Source organism: Vanellus vanellus, assembly GCF_965231255.1.
Source record: "Vanellus vanellus genome assembly, chromosome: Z".
In the NCBI taxonomy this organism is placed as follows: Eukaryota; Metazoa; Chordata; class Aves; order Charadriiformes; family Charadriidae; genus Vanellus; species Vanellus vanellus.
In genome coordinates, this window is record NC_138908.1 from 87972737 (window position 1) to 87994297 (window position 21561).

The window sequence follows — 21561 nt, forward strand, 5'->3', positions numbered from 1 at the left end:
CTTTGACTCATTATAAACCACGCCAGGACTTCAGCCCCAAACCCAAGCGGCTGAAACGGCACAGCTCAGCAGCGGTTCGCACGGGACGGAGAAGGGAGCGGACGCGGAGTGCTCAGCCCAGCGGCCAGAACGCACGCGGCTCCCTCTCCTCTGCCCAACGGCTCGTGCGTGACACGCAGCGAAGTGCTGGTTTGGGATTTTCTCCTCTCTCAGGGGGAGACATCAAAGCACTACACCCAAATATTTTAAGGAAAAACGTGGCGTCTGGATATTGCTTAACAGAGAACCGCTCTCTGTATTCCGGGCATCTGTTTAGAAAATCACTGATACACCTGAGATACCGCTTTTCTTTCTTTCTTTTGCTCTATGCATTTTCTCTACAGGTCACAGAGAAGTAGAGGACATTTGCAGGGACCCGAACTGAAATCACGATGCTGGGCTGAAGGCACGATGCTGTCTTACCTCTACCCTGAGCTGACACCACGAAAAGCCACCTAATTCTGATGAATGAGTACCAGTGTAGATAACAAATTAGATTAAATTGGGTTTTAAGAGTTATGCTCGATTTTTATTATATATGCTTGTCACTTCAGAGCGACGTTAAGTTTGCTCAGTGCCTTAATTATGCCTTTTATAAAGACATGATTAAGCAGTTTTTGAGGCAATTTCTTTTGCTTTTGACTTCCTATTAATTTTACATAGCAGTGCGCTAACCTCGTTAAATGTGAGACTTTAAAGATTTGTTTTGCAAATTAATTTTCAGTTTGCGAGACTGACTTTAATTCTTCTTATTCCCCGAAAGATGGTTCTGCAAGGTTCTACAGCCAGGGACTCCTTCCTCCCTTCCTCCTCGTTACTCTTCCCTTTTAACCGTCTTCAAGAATGAGAAGTAGAGGTGCAGAATAGAAAACCATTACTTGGAATGTTTAACACATTCTGAGAAAAATTACTTCAGCTGTCCGTTCATTTCTTTACTTTGCACTTGAAACAAAAGAAAACCGCAAAACTGAATTGAGATGGAACCCAGTGTTATTTCTACATAATCAATTCAGCCGTGATATTAGGAGAATATCCCCTGAGTTGTACTCAGATCAGACTTAATTCCGATTTTATTCCACTCCAATACAATAGATGGAATCGGTCCCAGCAACTTCCTCCGGCTAGGGATCAGGATGTACCAGAGAAAATAAAAAACCCCTGCTTTTTTTAAAGCAGAAAATTGATGTTAGATGGTTATCTATAAACTCAGACCAGCGAAGGACACTGACTGCCATAAATTACACACACCAAAAAGCAGGGGTGCGCGCGGCTCATCGTCAGGCTGGCGGCCACCGGCCGAGCAGGGGGTACAAACGCAGGCTCAGCCCTCTTTTTGCAACCTCAGCTGGAGGAACAGTCTGTGTCACCATTTTTTCCTCCTGTTTTCCCTTCCCAGTTGCACTGGGAGGGGCTGCGGTATGTGCAGAGGTGGCGATCATAGAATCACAGAATGGGTTGGGTTGGAAGGGACCTTGAAGACCATCCAGCTCCCACCCCCCTGCCCTGGGCAGGGCCACCTCCCCCCAGCCCAGGTTGCTCCCAGCCCCGTCCAACCCGGCCTTGAACCCCTCCAGGGATGGGGCAGCCACAGCTCCTCTGTGATCCCCAGTGGAAAGGGGTTCTGCGCCCGGGGGAAGCCGTGCCGGGGCCTCACCACCACCCAGCCAAGGGCACAGTCAGCCTCCTCCGCTCCCGGGGCTTCAGCTTAAAACTCTCCTTCTCTCCGAGGACCCCAAATAAAATCTCTACAGCAAAGTGGTTGGAGATTTCCCAAACTCGTTTTTGCAGAGCTGGGAGCGCACAAGGCTGTGCGGAGAACGTTTCCGCGGCCCAACCAGAAGCCGTGTCAGTGCCGTGAGTGGGTGGGCACGACGTGTCCCCCACCGCGAGCCATATCCCCTACCGCGAGCCGTGTCCCCCACCGCAAGCCGTGCCCCCCATGCCTTACCAAGCGGTCGTGCGGGTGCAGGCTGCAGTAGCTGCTGGACTGGGGGATGTGGGAAGAGTTGCCCAGCATGCCCCCATAGCCGGGCTGGTTCATCCCGCTGGAGGAGCTCCACGGGTCGCTGCTGTGATGGCCATCTGTAACACAGGAGGGAAACACCGCTGGCGTTGTGCAAACTCCATCCTAACGAGCCTAACGAGGCTACAGAGCTACGCCGCTTCAGCGTAAGACCATGTACTTTAACAAAAGTGAAGCTGAACCGAGCAACGGGGAATACCGGCGTCATCCTGCCACGCTTCACTACAGTCACGTCGCTTCGGCTTGAAAGTCTCCCGCTGCTTTATTCCTTTATGCTCTGCTATGGTGAACTCAAGTGCCCAAACTCCGTTATAACAAATTGCATCAGAGACAAAAGTCTGAACGTTGAAACAAAAGACACTGAAGCCTACAGAACGAGGGCGGGCTAACGAGCTTTGGAGAAGCCTTAGCTCGATAAACGATCTGATAATTCCTGAACTTTGAGCGTTTCCACATCCCGAAAGTTTTATGAGTTGTTTCGCTGTTGTTTTTTCCTTGTTTGTTTAAGACGGGAGTAGCACCACTTGGATGGTTTCTCCTTTTAGGGATTTCACAGCTTGCGCCTCCGCACCTCTCCTGAGCACGGCGGTCGCCCTTCGGGCCAGGTCGCTGCCGAGGCACGACGCGCGCTGAAGGGTATAAACCGGGCTCCCCAAATTTTATCAAGTAAAAAAGTTGGTTGCATATTTTGCACTTAACTAGGCACGCTGAAATAGAATTATAATAATGCAGTGGAATGTACTTCCTACTGGAAGAACGCCAATATGTTAACAAAAAGAAAAGAACAAAAAAAAGGTAATTTTTCCATAATGATCAGCAGACCCCAAAGACGGGCCCGTGGGCTGGAAAAGTTGGCGGTATTTTTTTTTTTTTTTTTTTTTCAAACTACAGGAGTTGGTCTAATAAAAAATTATTATGTCTCACCTACAGCCCTGCCTTATTTATACACTTCAAACACCCTGGCGGCAGTGGCACGTCCAGCATCACCTTCCCAGGGCTGTTTGAACAGTCGTTGAACTCAGATTTATGTCTTCAATACAAATCTGCGAGAAGATAACATTTAAACCCGCAGAAAGGCTGAGCGCTACAAAGGGTAAATATTTGATATAATTAGAACCCTATTAATCCCCAGCTTCATAACTCCATAGGGCTTCCAGAGCAGGTTGCTCTTTGGGCGGCATTTATTCGTGCATTAAGCCAAGAGCACCGTTCAGTTGTGGTCCATACTTCCCACCACCGCTCAGGAAACGGTCCAGATGCAGATCCCCCACCCAGGAGGCGATGGAAGGGGACAGTGCTTTGAACGATGTCCTCTTCCCTCCCAGGAGGGCCCACCAGAGCTGGTGGAGGACCAGCAGAACCCCTTCCTCGCAGCGCTCCAGCCCTGGACCCGGTGCAGGAGGGTCCGGTGGTCCCTCCTGCCCGCAGCCCGGCCGGTCCTGCCGGCGCTGCCCAGACACGAGCACCCTCGAATGAAGAGGTGGAGACGTGGCAAAAGCGCCGCAGGAGACGGTCACCCTGAGACAGAGTGCTGAGCCATCCCCGGGGACGCTGAGCAGCGCCCACGACCTTCAGGTGGTGGGGACACAAAACGGGTTGGTGTTTTGGGTTTTTTTCCTAAGGGTGGGAATTGGGAAGTGTATATATAAGTATATAGAATAAAATCCCATCCCTGCAAACACCTCAGCCTAGCAGTTCTGCTGAAGCAAACAGATTTACTTCCCCTTAACGTAGCCTAAAGCAGAGTACATGTAGAAGCGTTTAAAAGCTAATTATTTTGCCCTAAATGTGGCAAAAGCTGAGTACCCTAATTGTGGGTGGATCTTTCCAAACTCTAGGAACTTTATTTACTAAGTTATATCAGATGTCACTGTACTGGCACGTAAGCATTGCGAGAAACAGGGTAGCAGCGAATACAGGGAAACTATTAACCCATCCTCAAATGAGAGAAACAGCTTCGTTATAAAAAGGTTGCTCTAATTCCTTATGCGGGCAAATAGACATACTTGTAGCACCGTACGCTTGACACAGGACAAAAATCTTTCTCGTTAGCGTAAAACAACAATGCACAAAGGACGCGCACAAATTTGTGTGCATTAAGTGCATGCATAATATACGGGCACACGCTGGGGAAAAAAAACCAAAACGCTCCAAGAAGCTCAGCTGATAAGAGGTTGGCAAGTCATTCGTCAGGCTGCTTCCCCGCAGGATCAAACCACGGCGTTCAGAGGCACAACGGCCAAACGGAGACGTACGGGTCTTCGTTTTTAACGGTAATGTTACAGACCACGCGATGATATTGCAGCGTGTCTGGACTACACCTAAACCAAAATCCAACCGCAGAAAACGTATGCAAAATAGATTTCCTTTGGAAAGCGGCTCCTTACCTTGCATGAAGAAGGAGCTAGGAAAAGTGCTGGCTGCTGGTTTTGAGGATGGATAACCTGGTGAATCCCTATTGTAGTCGGCAGTGCTTGCTGACGGGGCATAAACCTAAGGAAAGAAGACTAATTTAGTATGCCTTTAGCAGGAAGCAGGAAAGAAATATCGAGTTTTTACCTTGCTCGGTATAAATCAGTTCACAACACCACATAATTCTTCTCTCAGAACACAAAAACCTCAGTATATGTGTGACTGGAAAATAAATTTGAAGCTTCAAAAGAAACTCCAGCCTGACATTTCCCAGCTTTAAACAAGGGTATTTGCAAGGTATTTGTCAAACTATGGATTTCTGTAAATAAAATGAACAAACAGATGTACATATGTTCTTCCTAGAGCATTACGGAGCTTAAAATAAACAGGAACTTGAAACAAAGCTGATTTTCTCGTATGAAAGCATACAGACGTTACCCACTTAAGAACAAAACTGAAAGCACTGCAAGGCAGTCAAAAACTTTATTTCCCAAACTAAAAAAAAAAACAAACCAAAAAACAAAAAAGAAAGAAATTTAGAAAAACAGCGTTATCAAGAACACCGAAAATTACAAACATATCTTGGGATATTAAATTCCCAGGGATCGAGCTCCTTCCAGAGCAGCTTGAAAGGACTATTAAAAACCTGGATCTACACAAGACCACCAACACAGCGTGTGTACACATCAGGGGAAAAACTCCTCCTTTCTAAGGACTTATTATATTTGTCTGTGCAATAAACTTAGTACGTGTGCCAAAACACTAATTTACTTACATTTGTTTACTAATACACCAGAGCTTTCTGCAACGTGCCTTTTAGCAAACAGCGCTTGGATTCCTTGCTGGAGGTTAGTTCAACCAGGACGGCATTTAAAACCAAAATAAAACCCCCCAAAAGCCCTCCCCCCACTGCAAAAAAAAACAACCAACAACCCAACCAACCACCAACCAGGGTGATAAGGTAATTTATTATTTACAGTGCAGTTTATTCCCTCTGCCTCTACGCTCTCGCTCTGCTCCTCAGCGCTTTGTTTCCGCGCTGGAGGTGCCTCTCTCCAGATGGTCAGGAAGACTGAAGCACTGTCATCTCCTTGATGAAAATGGATACCTTCCTGCCTCCATTTTGAAGCAGGCAGCGGATCACAAAATTGGCAGAGCGCCTGCTCCGACGTTCGCGGGTCACGGCCAAAGGGAAGAGAAATCCCCCGGCCGAGCCCGGCCCTCCTCCGCCGGCAGGCCCCGGCCACGGCCCGGGGGAGCAAAGGGCTGCGAGGGGGAAAAAAAAAAAACCAAACCAAACGAAAAACCCACCCGAACCCAGACCCCAGGCGGGAAAAGGCGGAGGGGCTGCGGGATGCTGAGGACCTTCGGCGCTGTGGGACAGGGACGGGCAGCGGCACGGCCTCTCCCGGGCCTCCCGAGCCCCACCGCCGCTCGCCCAGGCAGGGCCAACGGCAGCTCCGTGCCCGGGACAAAGCCGAGGAGGGTTTGGGGTGCTCAGGAGAAACGCCCCACCGCCGGCGGTGCCGCAGCAGCCCCAGGGAGGGCTGGAGACTATTCGGATGGGTAAAACCAGAGGCGACGGAGCTCTGCACCCACCCGGCCAAAGCACCCACCGCGCAGCCGCCAGCCGGGCGGGAGCACCGGGCGGGATGGGTCACCGCCATCGCGCTGGTACCACGGGAGGGAACCTCGTACTCGCGTGTCAGCGTGTAACGGGATTACAGGTACAGAGGGCAAGTGTAGGGTCCTGCACCAACAGAGGAACAACCCCACAGATCAGTACGGTTTAGGGGCTGACCCGCTGGAGAGCAGCTCTGTGCGAAGGCACCGGGGAGTCCTGATGGACAACAGGATGCCCATGAGGCAGCAGTGTGCCCTGGTGGCCAAGAAGGCCAATGGCATCCTGGGGGGCATCAAGCAGAGTGTGGCCAGCAGGTGGAGGGAGGTCATCCTCCCCCTCTGCTCTGCCCCGGGGAGGCCACATCTGGAGCGCTGTGTCCAGTTCGGGGCTCCCCGGGTCAAGAAGGACAGGGAACTGCTGGAGAGGGTCCAGCAAAGGGCTACGGAGATGATGAGGGGACTGGAGCATCTTTCTGCTGAGGAAAGGCTGAGAGCCCCGGGGCTGTTCAGCCTGGAGAAGAGAAGGCTGAGAGGGGATCTCATCAATGCTGATCACTATCTACAGGGCGGGTGGCAAGAGGATGGGACCAGTCTTTTTTCAGCGGTGCCCAGTGACAGGACAAGAGGGAACGGACACAAACTTGACCATAGGAAGTTCCATCTCAACATGAGGAGGGACTTCTTTGTTTGAGGGCAGCAGAGCACTGGCACAGCTGCCCAGAGGGGGGGGGAGTCTCCCACTGCGGAGCCATTCCAAACCTGCCTGGACGTGGCCACTGCTGGAGGTGCCCCTGCTCTGGCGGGGGGTGGCACTGGGGGGGCTCCAGAGGGCCCTTCCAGCCCTCACCACTCTGTGCTTCTGTGATCTTTCAGTCTCCATTCTGAATTCATTCGGATATCCTTCCTGAAAACCTCTGTAGTGGTGTTCCCCGATCACTGCAAGGATTTTTGCAGGCGGTGCGGGAGCAGCAGTGGGGAGGGCAGGGTTGGGAAGCGGTGTTTGGGGGGGCGTCCCCTCACCCTCCCACCGAGCAGAGAGCAGGGTTGAGGCTGACTGATGCCTCCCACAGCTCTCAGGATTTTCAAAATCCTGAATCGCAGCACTTCTCTTTGCAAGTGCAGAGGGGCTGAGGTCAAGAGGGACTTTCTCCCTGGCCCCAGGTTGAAACCATCCCGAACGTCAGACACGAGGTGCCCGTGCCACCGACGTGTGCGAGCGATCACCCCCTCCACCCAGAGGTGACCATGTCTTGCTCCCAGTAGACCCCAGTTGTCCCCTACTTGTCGCGCTCGAGGTTACCAGGACCGCAGAAAAGTTTGATGTGCATTTCAGAGGAAAAACAGTCCAGATTTGTGCAGTGAGAAGGTCGGACGAAGCCACAGCTCCCTGGAGAGGTATCCCACAAAGCGCCCTGATGGCCGGGGAGGTTTCCCAAGGGATGGGTGAACACCTACCCGATGACCTCATGGGTGACGCAATGATTCCAGTGCATCCCAACCAGCGCGCGGTAAGAGCGGCTACCTGGGGAAAATGAATGGGTTTCCCTGGCCCGGGAAGAGATGAAGAACCGCCCTCCCGTGTCCCCTGTCATCACCCCTGCTGTTTCAGAGGTGACCAGCACCTCTCCGCCCAGCCCTGGCCCAGGACAGGGACGGTCCCCAGTTGTCCACCTCCAGCCCAGCCCTCCCGCTCGTGGTATGCATTCATCTCAACCTAATGCCTGGTTTTTCCCGGTATTCCTGCAGCGATCCAGCCCAACCGCTTTCAGACGTGACCACAGCTCGACCAGAACGGTGCCGGGAAAGGGCCCCCTCCCACCGGCGGAAATTTGGCTTTGCACCTCAGCTTTCTGCAGTACCTGCAGCGCACGGGTTATAAAGGTCTAACAGCTGCCCGTACGTGCTGTAAAGAAAATAAATATGGATTTCACACCTCTTGCTGACTTCTTCCCTAATTTATGAGTTTGCTTCGCTTCGGTGCTTATTGTCAAACCGAACCGCTAAGCTGCGGGGTCGGAGTCCCCGAGGCGGGTGCCTGAGCTGATGCTGTCCCCGTGCCAGCGCCATGCGCGCCACGCCGACGGGGCTCGATGGCAACGCAACCGTGGGAATGACCAAAACCGGGACGGCCGGCACTTCGGCGAATTCACAGAACCCCCCTGGCGCCGGCTGGGGATGCCCACGCGCAGGCAGAGCGCCGCCTTCGCCTCTCACCTGCCCGCGGCACCGGGGGACGCGCCAGGACACTGCGGCACTGCCAGCCGTGTCACGCACCTCCGGGGCTTTTTTTTCCTGGAAATTTCTTCGCAGTTGTGTAAAGACACGGCCCGAAGGGTTCGGCACGTGGCAGCGCGGCTCTCCGGGGCGCCAGTGGAGCGGGGAAGGAAAGCGAAGCGTCGGGAGGAGGAGGGGAGGGCGGACGGAGGCCAGCGGGCACAAAGGGACGGGAAAAATCGCCAAAATAAATGCCAGCTTATGAAATGTCATGTAACTGGGCGTAACTCTTCCTCGCCAAGGGCAGAGACTTGATTTATTCTTCTGTTGGTTTTACAGCTGAATTTTCGCACAGCGAAAGCCACCGGGCTGAAGCAAATTAACTCATTTTGCTGTGACAGGCTCAGTCGCAGGAAGAATTTTAGGAGATCTAAGGTAGCTTTTGAAAAAATTGTGTATTTCCTGAAGAAGTGTCACTCTTCCAACATACATATTCATTATTTTCAGATTTTCATCACAGCGGGGTTCTCATGCTATCACGACATTAGCTAAGAGCACGGATGGAAATTCCTCTCATCTTAAAATGTGCAAAAGTCTCCAGATTTGTTTCCCTCTGTATTATCAGGACCACAGCAGTTTCAAGAGGCAATAAAGAGAGCGTAGGAGACGATTAACTGGATGAGCGATATTCTGGCTGGCCCCCATCTTACCGTCACTCTTCCACAAAGAAATGTTTAAAAAAGCAAGAAGTATGTTATTTAATCACATTAATAATCTGTCCATAAACATTTGCCAGATAATTTTACAAAGAAGGAATTGCACCGATAACCCCACTTAAACAGAGACATAAATTATCACGAGTAAGTGATGATAAAGAAAACAACCCAATAACTTGATCCAGAATAGTGAAAGTAAAACGGGTTAAATTTATGGCACTGGTTAAAACTGTAATACGCTGTCTGCAAAAAGGCAAAAGAGAGCAAACCGCAGATGCGTACAAGTGACTTTCTGATTTGGCAGAAAATATACGATAGATTTAAAGATGTTAATATTCTTAAAAGAGAGCCTGAATTTAGAAAATCACTCTGACTCATGCTGGGAGGTTTGAAGAGATGATGAACAACGATCTGGGAAAAAAATACACGCCGTTCTGTAATATGACATGATGAAAAAATTATCACATTGTTGCCATTTTTGGGAGCCTGCCTGCAAGTTCCAAACACCTTTTCTTCTTCAATTCATCCGGAAAGCTCGCTGTCCTGGGAACACACTTCCAACATCTTTTCTTTTTCAGTATTGAAGAGATTCGGTGAGCAGAGCCGAGCCGAGCATCCCGGGATGCTCGTGGCCTGGATGGACCATGGTGCCCATGCTCAAGCCCTGGGGAGTCCACCAAATAAACGGCCTTGAAAACACCTATTAATAAGTCATACTGGCTACTGGGTGAACTGGAGGTGTGCCAGTCGGTGCTGGCAGGGGTCAGGGGGGAGAAACGCCAGCGAGACGGGTCAGGGATGCGGCCACCCCTCGCAGACAGTGCCGGTGGGGAGGTCCGTGCTTGCCAAGTATGGGGAGATACCTCCAGCACGGGGGCTCTGCGGGGTCAGGCCACCTCCCCGACCCACCGCGGGCTCTCCGTGGGGCTGGCTGGGGGCAGGAGGCTGCAGGCGCCGGGAAACCCAGCCCCGAGCAAGGAGATACGAGAGATTGTCTTTTCCCCCGTCCGCCTTGGCTCTCCTCCTCCGCCTCTCAGGCACCTGCCATACCGTTGCCAGAAGACTTCGTATTTCCCCGCGAATTGAGAGGCTTCTCTGTCTCCCTGCTCGCGAGACGCTCCGCGCGAGGCAGGCTGGGCGGGAGGGCATCCCTCCGCTGCGACGGCGCCGTGGGGCTCGGCCAGCCCGGCCCTCCCACGCCGGGTGAAATTAGGCAAAATCTATTACCTGGGACGCATGGGGCAAACGTAAAGCACGGGCTGTAAAACACAGTCGGGATTGAGAAGCGCGTATTTCCATTTAGAGAGCAATCCACTTAAATAGGTACCTGCTACGAGGAAACATTTGTGAAGAGAATAAACCCATCAATCAGCAGTCCAGAGACCTTAACATACGCGGTGAAACTCCTTGAAAATGAAGATCTCAAAGAGAACATTTATTAAATTATAAGTGCATTACCAAATGGCGAAGCGCACCGGCTATCGGAGCTGTCAGGAGGAATAAACCTCCTCGCTGGAAACGAGCTGCTCTGCATTAGCAGACGTCGGCTTCGCACAGAGGGGGAAACTTTTAAGCGGGTACCTGAGCCCGACGGAGCCGCCGGCGCTCGCCGCAGGCGGCCCCGGGCTGCCCTCGCCGTGCCGCCCCTGCCTCGGTGGCGCCCGCCGGCTTCTGCGACCCGGAGTGACCACGCGCCAGCCGCGGGGCCACCGCTGCCGTTTGCGCTCTCGGTGTTACAATTGACCTTGGTGGCAACCCGGTTGGCCGCTCGGTGCCTCCGCAGTGCGCCGCGTGGGACGCGGGACCCCGGCAGACGGGTGCGTGGCGAGCACGGCACAGCCCTGGGCACGCAGCAGGGACCCCAGCCAGGGCACGCAGAGAGAAGCTCTGCGATCAGCAACGCGAAAAACATTAAATATTACAATAAAATGAAATAAAATCACTATTCCTTCCTTCACAACCGCTGGAGGAAGGCACTCAGCTGCCGCCCGCACTCCTCCCGGCTCCGCCGTCCCACCAGCGGCCGCTCTGCCCGGCCAGGGATGAGCCTCCCCCGGCTTTTAGCTCAAAAAGAAAGAAATAAAAATTTCTGCGCTTTCGTCTGCGCGAGGAGCAGCTTCCCCCCCCTTCTTCCGCGGGCTGACCTGTTCCAGGTTTCCAGCAGAAGGGCACTTTTCAAACCGCAGGTCCCTAATTTCGGCCACATGTTGGTGGGGGGGGGGGGGCGCGGGGGGAAGGAGAGGAAGAGGAGCGGGCGCGGGGGCTGATGAAAAGCGCAGCCCCGGCAGTGAAGCACATTACCAGCCCGGCCTGGAAGGGGCCGGAAGGAAAACCCACCCACCTCACCCTGCGTTTATTCTATCAACCTGCAATTGCGGCGATCAAAACCAGATGTCGGCTCTTCCAGATCTTTCTCACAGGACAAACACGCGAAGGGCCTCGGGCCTGGCGTTGCCATCAAATGGTAATTGAGACCATATGAGCCCCGACGCAGAGAAGCACATGCAAACCAACCCCCCCCCCCCGGCCCCGGCCCCGGCCCCGGGAGAGGTATGAAATTGCAGGTCCCGCTGAGCCGTTAAGTGCACGGTGCACCGTGAAAAACAAGTGTACGTAGCCGGGGTAAGCACCTGCACGGCGCGGCCCGCGGGGGTCACGGCGAAGGGGGTCAGTGCCGCGGAAGGAACGCCAGCGCAGGTGTGAGACCGGTCACACGCGCACCCCCCCCCCCCCCATCGCCTTCGCATCTTGTGCCACGTCCTTTAATTGGCGCCGGTTCTCCGGCACGCACCGTGTCGTGCACCGAAAACACAATCGCAGCCTGGCCGGGGCTGGAAGGGATCTCTGGAGCTCACCCAGTCCGACCCCCTGCCGGAGCAGGGGCACCCACAGCGGGTTGGACAGGACGGCGTCCAGGCGGGTTTTGAGTATCTCCAAAGAAGATTCCCCAACCTCTGGGCACCACTGGAAAGAGTCTGGCCCCATCCTCTCGCCACCCGTCCTGTAGATATCGATAAGTGTTGATGAGATCCCCCCTCACCCTCCTCTTCTCCAGGCTGGACAGCCCCGGGGCCCTCAGCCTTCCCTCATCAGAGAGATGCTCCAGTCCCTTGACCATCCTCATGGCCCTCCACTGGACTCCTCTCGGTAGTTCCTTGTCTTTCTTGAACCGGGGAGCCCAGAACTGGACACAGTTCTCCAGATGTGGCAGAGAAGAGGGAGAGAATGCTCTCCCGAGAGCATTCTCTCCCTCAATCTCTCCCTCAACCTCAACGCTCTTCTTAATGCCCCCCAGGAGACCACAGGCCCCCTTGGCCACAAGGACACACTGCAGACTCCGGGCTGCGGGCTTTGCAGCAGCAGGTTTAGCCCGCTGACCACCTCTTCTCCTGGCGCTTGCGTTTATTAAAACAATCTGCGGCTGCGACCTCGCACCCCTCCGTGCGGGTTTGCCCCCGGGGCGGCGGTCTGGCTGTCCTCCCGCACCGGGTCCTGCTGGCGCGGCTCTGGGCAGAACATCCCCGTTCCCTCCCGCCACAGCACGGGCACCACTGGCTCCCGGCGTTCCTCTCGCTCGCACACACACCATCGAGTAGGAACTTACGAAGACTGACAAAGTCGCCTCAAAATCCACTACAAAGTGCCAGCTTTACAAACCACAGCTCGTTTTGAGGTGAAACGCCGAAATCTGGACCAAACCGCCTATTTGCCGCGCACTGGTGGTTCCGCTCCCAGCAGGAACCGCTGCTCGCACAAGGAGCTGCCCCACGCTCAGCGCACCCTAAACATTAGCTGCCTGCCTTTTTCCTCCTTATCCCACCCTATACGATCCTCTAAATCCGCAGATCCTGTTCGGTTAAAATGTCTTCCAGATGGGACTGCTGAATACTGCATCTCGTGAACGCCCAAAGTTAAAAAGGGGTCAACTAAATTAGAGAAAAAAAAAAAAAATAAAAAATTACAACATTATGTCATCCCCGCGCGGTAATACACACTCTGAAAAGGCAACAATAACATAAATAGAGCCGGAGATTTTCTGTTCAGACACCGATTTCTTTCTGCCATTTGTCTCTATCCCGGACCATTGCCAAAGCGGTGCGAGAGCGAACGCCACCGCCCCCAGCCGGGTCGGGATCCGCAGGTGAATTCTGCTCTAAGATGACATCGTTTTTCTGGCATCCCGCAGAACCAGGAGGCAGAGCTCACCAAATGCTCCTGCCAAATCCCAACTGTTGCCCATAGGCACGAGGGGAAGAGAAGGAAGAGCGAGAGGAGCAAGAAAAGGAGAACGCCAAAGAGAGAGACTGGGAGATGGCCACCTACGGCAAGAGGGAGGAGGGACGAAGCGACAGGAAAGCAAAGCAGAAAGAAGAGTAAGAGGAAAATAATACTTAATGCCTTAATAACTAAGTAGCAATCGGCCATGGTGACGGGCACAGCAGAAAGACCTCGATGTTTTAAGAGTATATTACAGGGGTCGCAGGCACCACCAGCCATGAGACCAGCCACGACGGGCAGCATCCAACCCAAAACCTTCGGCACAGCCGAGTGACATGAGCTGGGCACGGCTTTGCCATCCGTGTTTTCTTCTTTCTTTCTATTTTTGAAACCACCAGGTCGCAGGGATGTGAGCACCGGGAGGGGGAAGAGCCTCCGCCGGGGCGCGGGGACGGGAGCAGGGGTGGCTTTGGGAACCGCAGACCTGCCCTTCAGGCTTGAGCACAACTCTGGTCATGCTTCTCCAAGACACGAGCCTGCCCGACCCCAGCCCTGCTGGCACTCGGACAACGCACGGGGGAAGGGATGGAAAGACTCGCCAGCACAGAAGATGCAACAGAGGATGTGGAAAAGTGAGAAAATTGTAGATTTTGGAGGCGCTGACACCATGAAAGCCGATGAGCAGTTGGCCACACAAGAGTGGGGAGGAAGAGTTGGCTAACTTACCCAGTTGGGGCGAGACCAACACGCAACCCTCACGGTGACACTGGCTGGATCGGCCTCGCTGCGGCGGGGCGCGGGGAAGGACCCCGAGGATGGAGAGAAGTAGGAGACACGTCCAGGAGGAGAAGCAAGAGAGCAAAATCGAGAGGCAGCGGGCAGGAAGAAAGGACAAAGAACAGGGGTGTGACCGGAGAGATGGGACAAAATTAAAAAATGAAGGGGACATCCTGCAGTTACCAGGATTTCAGTGGTTGCAGACGCTCAGCAAGGCAGAACCAGACCTCCGAAAAGCAATAAAGAGGGAGCAGAGGAAAAAGAGGGGGAAAACAAGAAATAAAAGTGATGGTGAAAAGAACAAAGGTGCCACTTGGCCGAGTTCCAAGGGCAGTTTCCATACACGAATTCTAATTCCTGTTTCACGTAAGCTAGCATGTTTTTAAGCATTTTTGGCCTTTTTTTTTTTTTAGTAAAGGAGTTCCCAGAAGAGACAGAGAAAAGGAAAAGGATTATTTCATGCGTTTTCCTTCTTTCGCTATCTGCTGTCCAACTTCCTTTTCCCCACTGCATTTATTGAGAACCATTTTGTGTTGTTTTGTTTTTTTTTTTCCTAATTTTCCATGCTCTGTTTACAAATACACGCAGAGACAGTGAACGTATCAGACATCTGCCCGTATTTTCCTCTCAAATCTCTCCACAAGGAAAGAGCCTTCATTTTACAATCTTCCAATGTTTCTGGTCATTATCTACCTAGCACAGTGGGATCAAATAATTTAAAGCACATACAATCATTAATTAGACTTTATCCGTTTGCCTAAAGTCCCAACACGAGCTCCTGCCGGCGGTGGGCTGTAGACCCAGCGATGAACCTCAGGGTGGGTATCAATCGGCAGAGCTGATCACGGGGAAAGAGGGGACCGAAGCGGGCGCAGGCTGAGCTGGGCGCACTGGGAGGGACTGGGACAACCCAAAGGAAACCGTGCTTCACCCGGGAGTACCAGGGATGGAAATACCTCCTTTCAGGACTGAGGCTGATGGAGCGTCCCCAGGAAATCGGCTACAAACTCCTCCAGCCCGGGCAGGACACCATCAGGCACCCTGCGCCCCAGCTCCAGCCCATCCCTGCGCCCGCAGAGAATCGCACAATACAATCATTTAGGTTGGAAAAGACCTTTAGGATCATCGAGTCCAACCGCAAAGCCAGCACTGCCAGGTCCCCCAGCGAACCGCGTCCCCCAGCGCCACGTCTACGCTCTCTCTACAGAGAGGGGGGCGCACCCCAGAAGCCGGGATTTCGCCCAGTGCTCGGCGTGAACTGGGGAACCCTGGGATAACTGGATGCTCAACCAGCTGCAGTGGAAATGAAGGTTTCGGCACGGAGCAGAGAGGAGCCCAGACCGGATTCCGCCTTCCAGCGGTTGGGTTTTTCGGAGGAGGCGGGTCCTGATCGGAACCTGGTGCCTCAAGACCCGTCTGGGGGACGAAGGACGAGCTGAGCCCTCCGCGGAAACGGCTCCATCACCGGGGGCGGCGCGAAGGGGGGGACAGGCGTTTCAGGTGCCGAGCCACAATAAAAACAATGAGGAAAGAAAATGTTTGCTTTTTATGTCAGCAGAGATGTCAGTACCCATTAATAAATCTATCTGCTAAATCTACTCTTATTCATGTGGGACATCACCAAGTTAAAGTAAAATAAATTATCTTTAATTAAATGGAATTGTCGTCTTCCTCCTGCTATCATCCCCAATTATTACATCCTAATCAGCCCTTTTGGGAGAAGGCATGAGGGAAGGCTGAAAGGCACATTTACTATAAACAATTTCTCTCTCTGTCAAGAGATGGAAATTTTATTTTAATTATTGTTTAGGACTATGATTTTCACCCAGTTTCTGATGAAAGGGATTAAAAGTTGAAAATGCCATCATTCAAAGAAAGAAAGAAATCTGTGCATGTCATCGCCGCAGAGCAATTTCCTCCTCGTCCCTCCTACAATTAAAGCCCAGAGCAAGGCAGAAGCGGTTAGGAAATATGCAAGTCATTTGTTGAAACTTCTCTATTATCATTTCCAACGGCAGATTTACGTTATAAAATATTTTGACCGAAAAAGAGGAGGTAAACGCGTTAAGTCAGGTGGGAAGGGGATGTTTGGCTTTGCCGCTCCGCCCGAGTCCCTGCAGCAATCCCAGGCTGGAATAAACCCAGCAGAGGTCCCAAGCCCTTGAACCTCACTTTTTGGGCATGGATCGCCCCGGGAAAGCAGCCCGCAAGCTGTCTGCTGCCCAGGCCGCGCTTGCCTACGCCGCGCACCTCGTGCTGGGGCCGGGGAGAGGCTTTGAGCAAATCTGAATAATATCGAGAGTATCGGGACCGCGCGACCCTGCCCGGTTTTAAACGCGAGCACGGGAAATTCAGAAGGCTGACGTGCAGATTTGGGCTCGGCCGAGGCTGACTCAAACTCAAACTCTGTCATGCGAAGATGGGCGGATTCACACCGGAAAGAAAAAAAAAAAAACAAACCAACCCAAAACCAACAAAAAAACCCAACAAACCAAAATTAATACTGCTGCAAAGCTCCAGCGGTTCCCAGCCCGCGCTGCGCACAGCTGTATGGGCGAAGTTGAGTTTGGTAGTGTTTAAAAAGCACTTTGAATGAAGGGTACTCTCGGGGTCTGATTTTCAAACACGCTGCGAGTTGTGTTTTCCCCATTACCGTGACTGCATGTAAATGAAGCACTTGTGCCTGCCACTCCGCCGCGCCACAGCTCCGCAACCCTTTGTAGGCAGCCGGGCTGTGCAATCGCCCTAATTGCGCGCACAAATTCGGCACTCAAACCAGCCCGGGCAGAGGCTGGAGAACCCAGTGTCACCAGCGCGAAGAGCGTCACATACTCCCGACGCGCCGCAAGCGGGGGGCTGCCACCCAGAGCCGGGGCACGCGGATGGAACCAGCACGGCCACCGATAGGAAACCCCAGCCAGCAACTGAAAAAACTTCAAAAAGAAAAGAAAAGAAAAGAGAAACAAAAACCAAACATCCCCCCAATATAATTTTCTTTCAGAGTTTGGCTTCTAAATAATATTAATAAGGTATTATAAAAAATACGAATGCTGAAGTTGAAGTAACTGCATTTAAAGGAAAGCTAACGATGAATACGTATGTTTTGAAAATCTCCGCCTGCTTCATCTGTATCAGAAAGGAAACTCCGCGGATCAAAAACTCAACGCTGTTTTAAAACGTACTTTGTTCCCTGTCGGCAGCGCCAGCCGCGCTCTAGCTCCGTCCAGCTTTAAGCAGAGCTGGGCATTTAACAGCCACTTGTCACAAAGCTTTCAGCGTTTTCAGCTTTGTCTTCGCTTCAACCTTCCTGCTGAAATGACTCAACTATTAGGCAAACAACGAAAACGTAACCCAAAATGTTTGCAGAGGACACTTTATGGCCGTCATCTGACCTGTTGCCCTTCCTGAGCCTAAGGTCCACTTACCAGAAACCTTCGAAGATGTCATTCTCAAAATGACACCTCAAGCAAAACCTCCCAATGATGCACTGAGTCTTTTCTTAAGTTATCGCTCTTTGACGGCACCAGAAGTTGAAGCTGCACGTCTCTAATTAAAGCCAAGGCCCTGCACGGGCTTTAAAACATGGTCCTCTCTCTGCCAATTCTGTTTGCGCTCGCTTGTCGACCGTGGAGTCCCCGAACACCCTCGGAACAACTGCTGCCCAATTATGAAACAAGAGATATTTCAGATAACAATGAAATTATGCACCGGAGAGAAAAATACAGATTATGACAAGAAATGGAACAAGGAGGAACCACTGAATCCTGATTAATTAATGCAACTTTTTTTTTTTTTTTTTTTAAATGCACTTTTCAGGGTGTAGCACTGTTTTCATTTAACGCTGCTTTGAATTGCCGCCTACAGAAGTTAAAAAAAAAAAAAGGAAAAAAAAAAAAGGAAAAGAAAGAAACCACAGCTATACAAGCCTGCTGACTTCTTATAAAAGAACCAGTTTTAAACTTGTTTACACTACTGATTCCAAATGAATTCAAGATGGTGGCTAGTTAAAGAAAGGGAGACCATGCCAAGGATTTTGATCAAAGAACTTCAATTCAACAATGTTCAGTTTTAATTGACCACTAATTAAGCTACATTAGTCAAAGAAAAGTCTATATCACTTCTGAGTAATGAAGAAAAGACTTCATTTAACCCTGTCCTCGCCCTCCTGCAGCCAGCCTGCAGCACAGCAGCTTCTCAACTATCAGCCTTGGAACCCGTGCCAGTATTAATACGCCAAAAAAAATGTTTGAAAGAGGGGAAAGAAAAAAAAAAAAAAAGTGTCGGAGGAGGGCGAGCTTTCCCGGCTCGCATTCCTTCTTCGGCGGGGTGAAGCCGGCTGCCGGGCAGAGGCAGCCCCGGAGGGAGAGGAACAAGAACCAAAGTCCCGAGAGGTGCCGGTGCTCCGCGCGGTGCGACGGGGAGAGGGAGAGCGGTGCCTGCACCGGGCGGCGGCGGCGGCAGGGCCGGACCTATAGACGCGCGCATACACACCTACTCGGGGCTAACGACAGAAAACTCTGCGGAAAGGTCCCCCAGGACCAGAAGAGCGTCCCGAGCCGCCCGCCTGACCCGCGGGGACGCCGCGGTCCTCCCTCGCCGCGACAAAGCCGTTGATTCACGCGTGACTCCGGCCGGAGGATGCCAAAGCAAACCGACGCCTAATGAAAAGGCGGCTGCAAAATTACGGCTCTGAAATGCATTAGGGAACGAAATATTGTTTTTCAATTTAGCGTTTATGTCTTTTAAAAGTCTGCAGGATCAGATAAATTAAAGGAACCCAACCAGACGCCAACAGGAGCTGGCTCAGAGCAGGAAGGTTAGACAGGGCACGGCGGAGCGGTGGCCCAGGGCCGGGCGAGCAGGCTCTAAGCAGGGCGGGAAGTTCGCCGTATTCCTTCTCGCAGGACGGGAGAGAAGTCGGCACGACGCAGGGAACAAGGCCACGGCTTCGCGGCTCCACGGGGCCGCGGCGCTCTTTGATGAGGGCTACGCTCGCGGCCTTAACTTGCGTTATATTTTATCCTAATGATTTTTGGCAACAACCTACTGCATTTCATAGAATAGAATTTAATGAGGACCATATCTTTTTTTAACATTCTGCCAAACGCTCATTAAAATGCACTTGTTTTTGCAATGCAATAGCTAGCTATATGAAACCAAAATATTAATGCAAATTGGCATTTCTAAGTTTAAAGCGGTATTTGCATAACAGGAACCAAACATGGTGCAAGCTGAAAGCGAGCGCACAACACAAATGCCTCTTAACACCATAATTATTGCACGGAAAAAACGATGGTTTGCGCACACCGTCACCAGCTCCGGGATAAAGCATCTGCCGGTTTGCGACACCGTTATCTCCCGATGGCCAGTCTCACCGAGAAAAGAGCGCCTGAAAAGACTGCGCGCTCACCGGAGCCGATAAACAAGATAGGTATAAAACACAGTTTTAAAAAAAAATGCGAACGCACTTATGCAAATAACGACGATCCCAACTCAAAATTGCAAGAGGCATTTGACCGCACGGCTGCCAGTAGCGCCGAAAGATGAGCTTGTTAGTCGAGAGCCACAGGCCAAGCCAAAGGTATTCCTACTCTAATAAAGCAGTCATTAGCTGTAGTAATCAGTATCTCCAAGAAAATACGGTTATGAACCAGACTTGGTCCTCTGACACAGCAGGATTTCACAGAACGGGTCTCTGCCACAAAGTGGAAAGAAAGGAGCTACTCAGAAACCCAATTACTCCCCACCTATTAGCAAAGGGGCGTCACCAGAGCGAAGGACCTCTCCGTCGTGGCCTCGGCGCTGGGAGCGATCGTTGGCGCTTCCCTTGGGGTGCCGGCTGCTTCGCTGAGGCACGAGGAGGAGGGGGTGCAGGGCCCGGGGGCTGCGGCCGTCGCAGGGGCACAACTCTTAGCTCGGCTTTAAAGCCAGAAGCCCCTCCAGCCCTTCGTCCCGGGACCCACCGCTCCCAGTGCCCAGGGGCAGGGCTTTCCCAGGACCGTGCCCCGGCATGGAGCCTGGGTCGCCCGCGCCTGCCGGGATGGAGTTGATGGGTTGAACCCCCACTGACCGCGGCCGTGGGGATGCCACCTTCACAGGGAGCCCCGGAACGCCTCCGGCCATTTGTCCCCCTCCACCGAGGGCTTCCATGAGCCGCCCAAGGCAGCGCCGCGCACCATCACCAGCATTTTCCCATGGCGAACGGTTACGTCTGTGGCCAACGTGGAAGGGAACCAAACCATTAGACCTTCCAACCCTTCTGAAGGAAGCACTAAAGGTCGAGATTTTCAAAACTTCCCGCCTGGAAGCGCTCCCACCCGCGTGCCGGTAACTGCAAAGACAGCAAGGCGCACACAAAACCCTCTATTTACAGTTCCCTTCTCTCTCTTTTTTTTTTTTTTTTTTTTTTTTTTTTTTCTCAAGTAAGAGCCCCGGGATCGCCTCCAGCTGGGACTTTTAGTACACACAGATTTAAGCACGTGAATATTTCCAGCGAAGCCACGGCATGTGTGTACGTGCTTAAGGGAATCTGGTCTACGTCCTACTGGAGACTAAAAAAAACCACCACCACCACCAAAAATTTAAAGAAAACCTTTTTTTTTTTTTTTTTTTTACTGCAAATGACAGCTGGACAGAAGTTCCCAATACCTTATAAAATTGCACTGGGTGACCAGGACAGCAGGCTGGACATCACGGATAGACATCAAGGTGCTACAACCAGTGCAAGTCCCCAGTCACATACACAATATTTAAACACCCGTTGAAGGCGACTCGGAAACGCAGAGGACCGAGTCAGCAGCCCAGTTGCCACCGTCCACTCTTTCTGCACTGAACTTTCTGAACTTCCCCAAAAGGTTTTTCATCCCCGTTGTTGTGCTTTGAAAGCGCGCATCATCTGCTTTTGGACAAACAAACGTAAATGCTGTGGCTGTTATCATACTGGACCCAGGCTGGGACCGGCATCCCCGCGTCCCGGCCAGCCTCCTGCGGCAGGATCTCCCTGGATTAAGGGGTTTATCCCAAGAAACGACAAATGCTGAGATTTCCTCTCAGCTCAAACTACGGAGCTACAGGCCACAAAAAGGATGGTTTAGCGTGGTGCGATTTGATTTACTGGCTCTTTCTTCCCTTTCTCCCCCCGCCCCCCTCCAGCACAGTAAAAGTTGCTATGAGAAATAGTTAAGGCTATAAATAAGACACTGAGACACTGAAAGCAAATTACCATCCTATGAGTTAATAGCATACCAAATTAAAGACCTCAGCGTAGATCTTTTGAAGATCTACAACTGCAACCTCAAAACTGCGGCAGATCTCTGCGTGCAATGGGAGCAGCAGAACTTATTTCGTATTCCGGCTTCCACAGATCTGTGTGTGTGGCTGAGGCAGCGAGGGGGATTATCAGAAACAGGCTTCTGCCAGAAGTGATCAGTACAGAGCTGTCTATACATGTGTAATTTTATTTTCCCCTCCAAGGTGCCCTCTCTTGGCTTTGGCAGAATCAACAGCCCTTCTTCACGAGGCAGATGTGCGCTGGCACGG

The 21561-nt window shown here is 52.1% G+C and overlaps 1 protein-coding gene across 14 annotated transcripts in view; it reads right to left on the minus strand.

Moving 5' to 3' along the window:
• TCF4 (transcription factor 4) overlaps positions 1–21561 on the minus strand; it is a 239753-nt gene that overhangs the window by 37750 nt on the left and 180442 nt on the right. For 13 of the 14 annotated variants that reach the window (XM_082497060.1, XM_082497054.1, XM_082497064.1 and 10 more), the window contains 2 exons: positions 4450–4555; positions 1988–2121 (listed from right to left, as the gene is read on the minus strand). In XM_082497060.1, coding sequence (XP_082353186.1) covers positions 1988–2121; positions 4450–4555 — 240 coding nt within the window. Of the gene's footprint in view, positions 1–1987; positions 2122–4449; positions 4556–5249; positions 5299–21561 lie in introns of those variants that run through there. The other variant, XM_082497058.1, reaches the window with a different exon arrangement.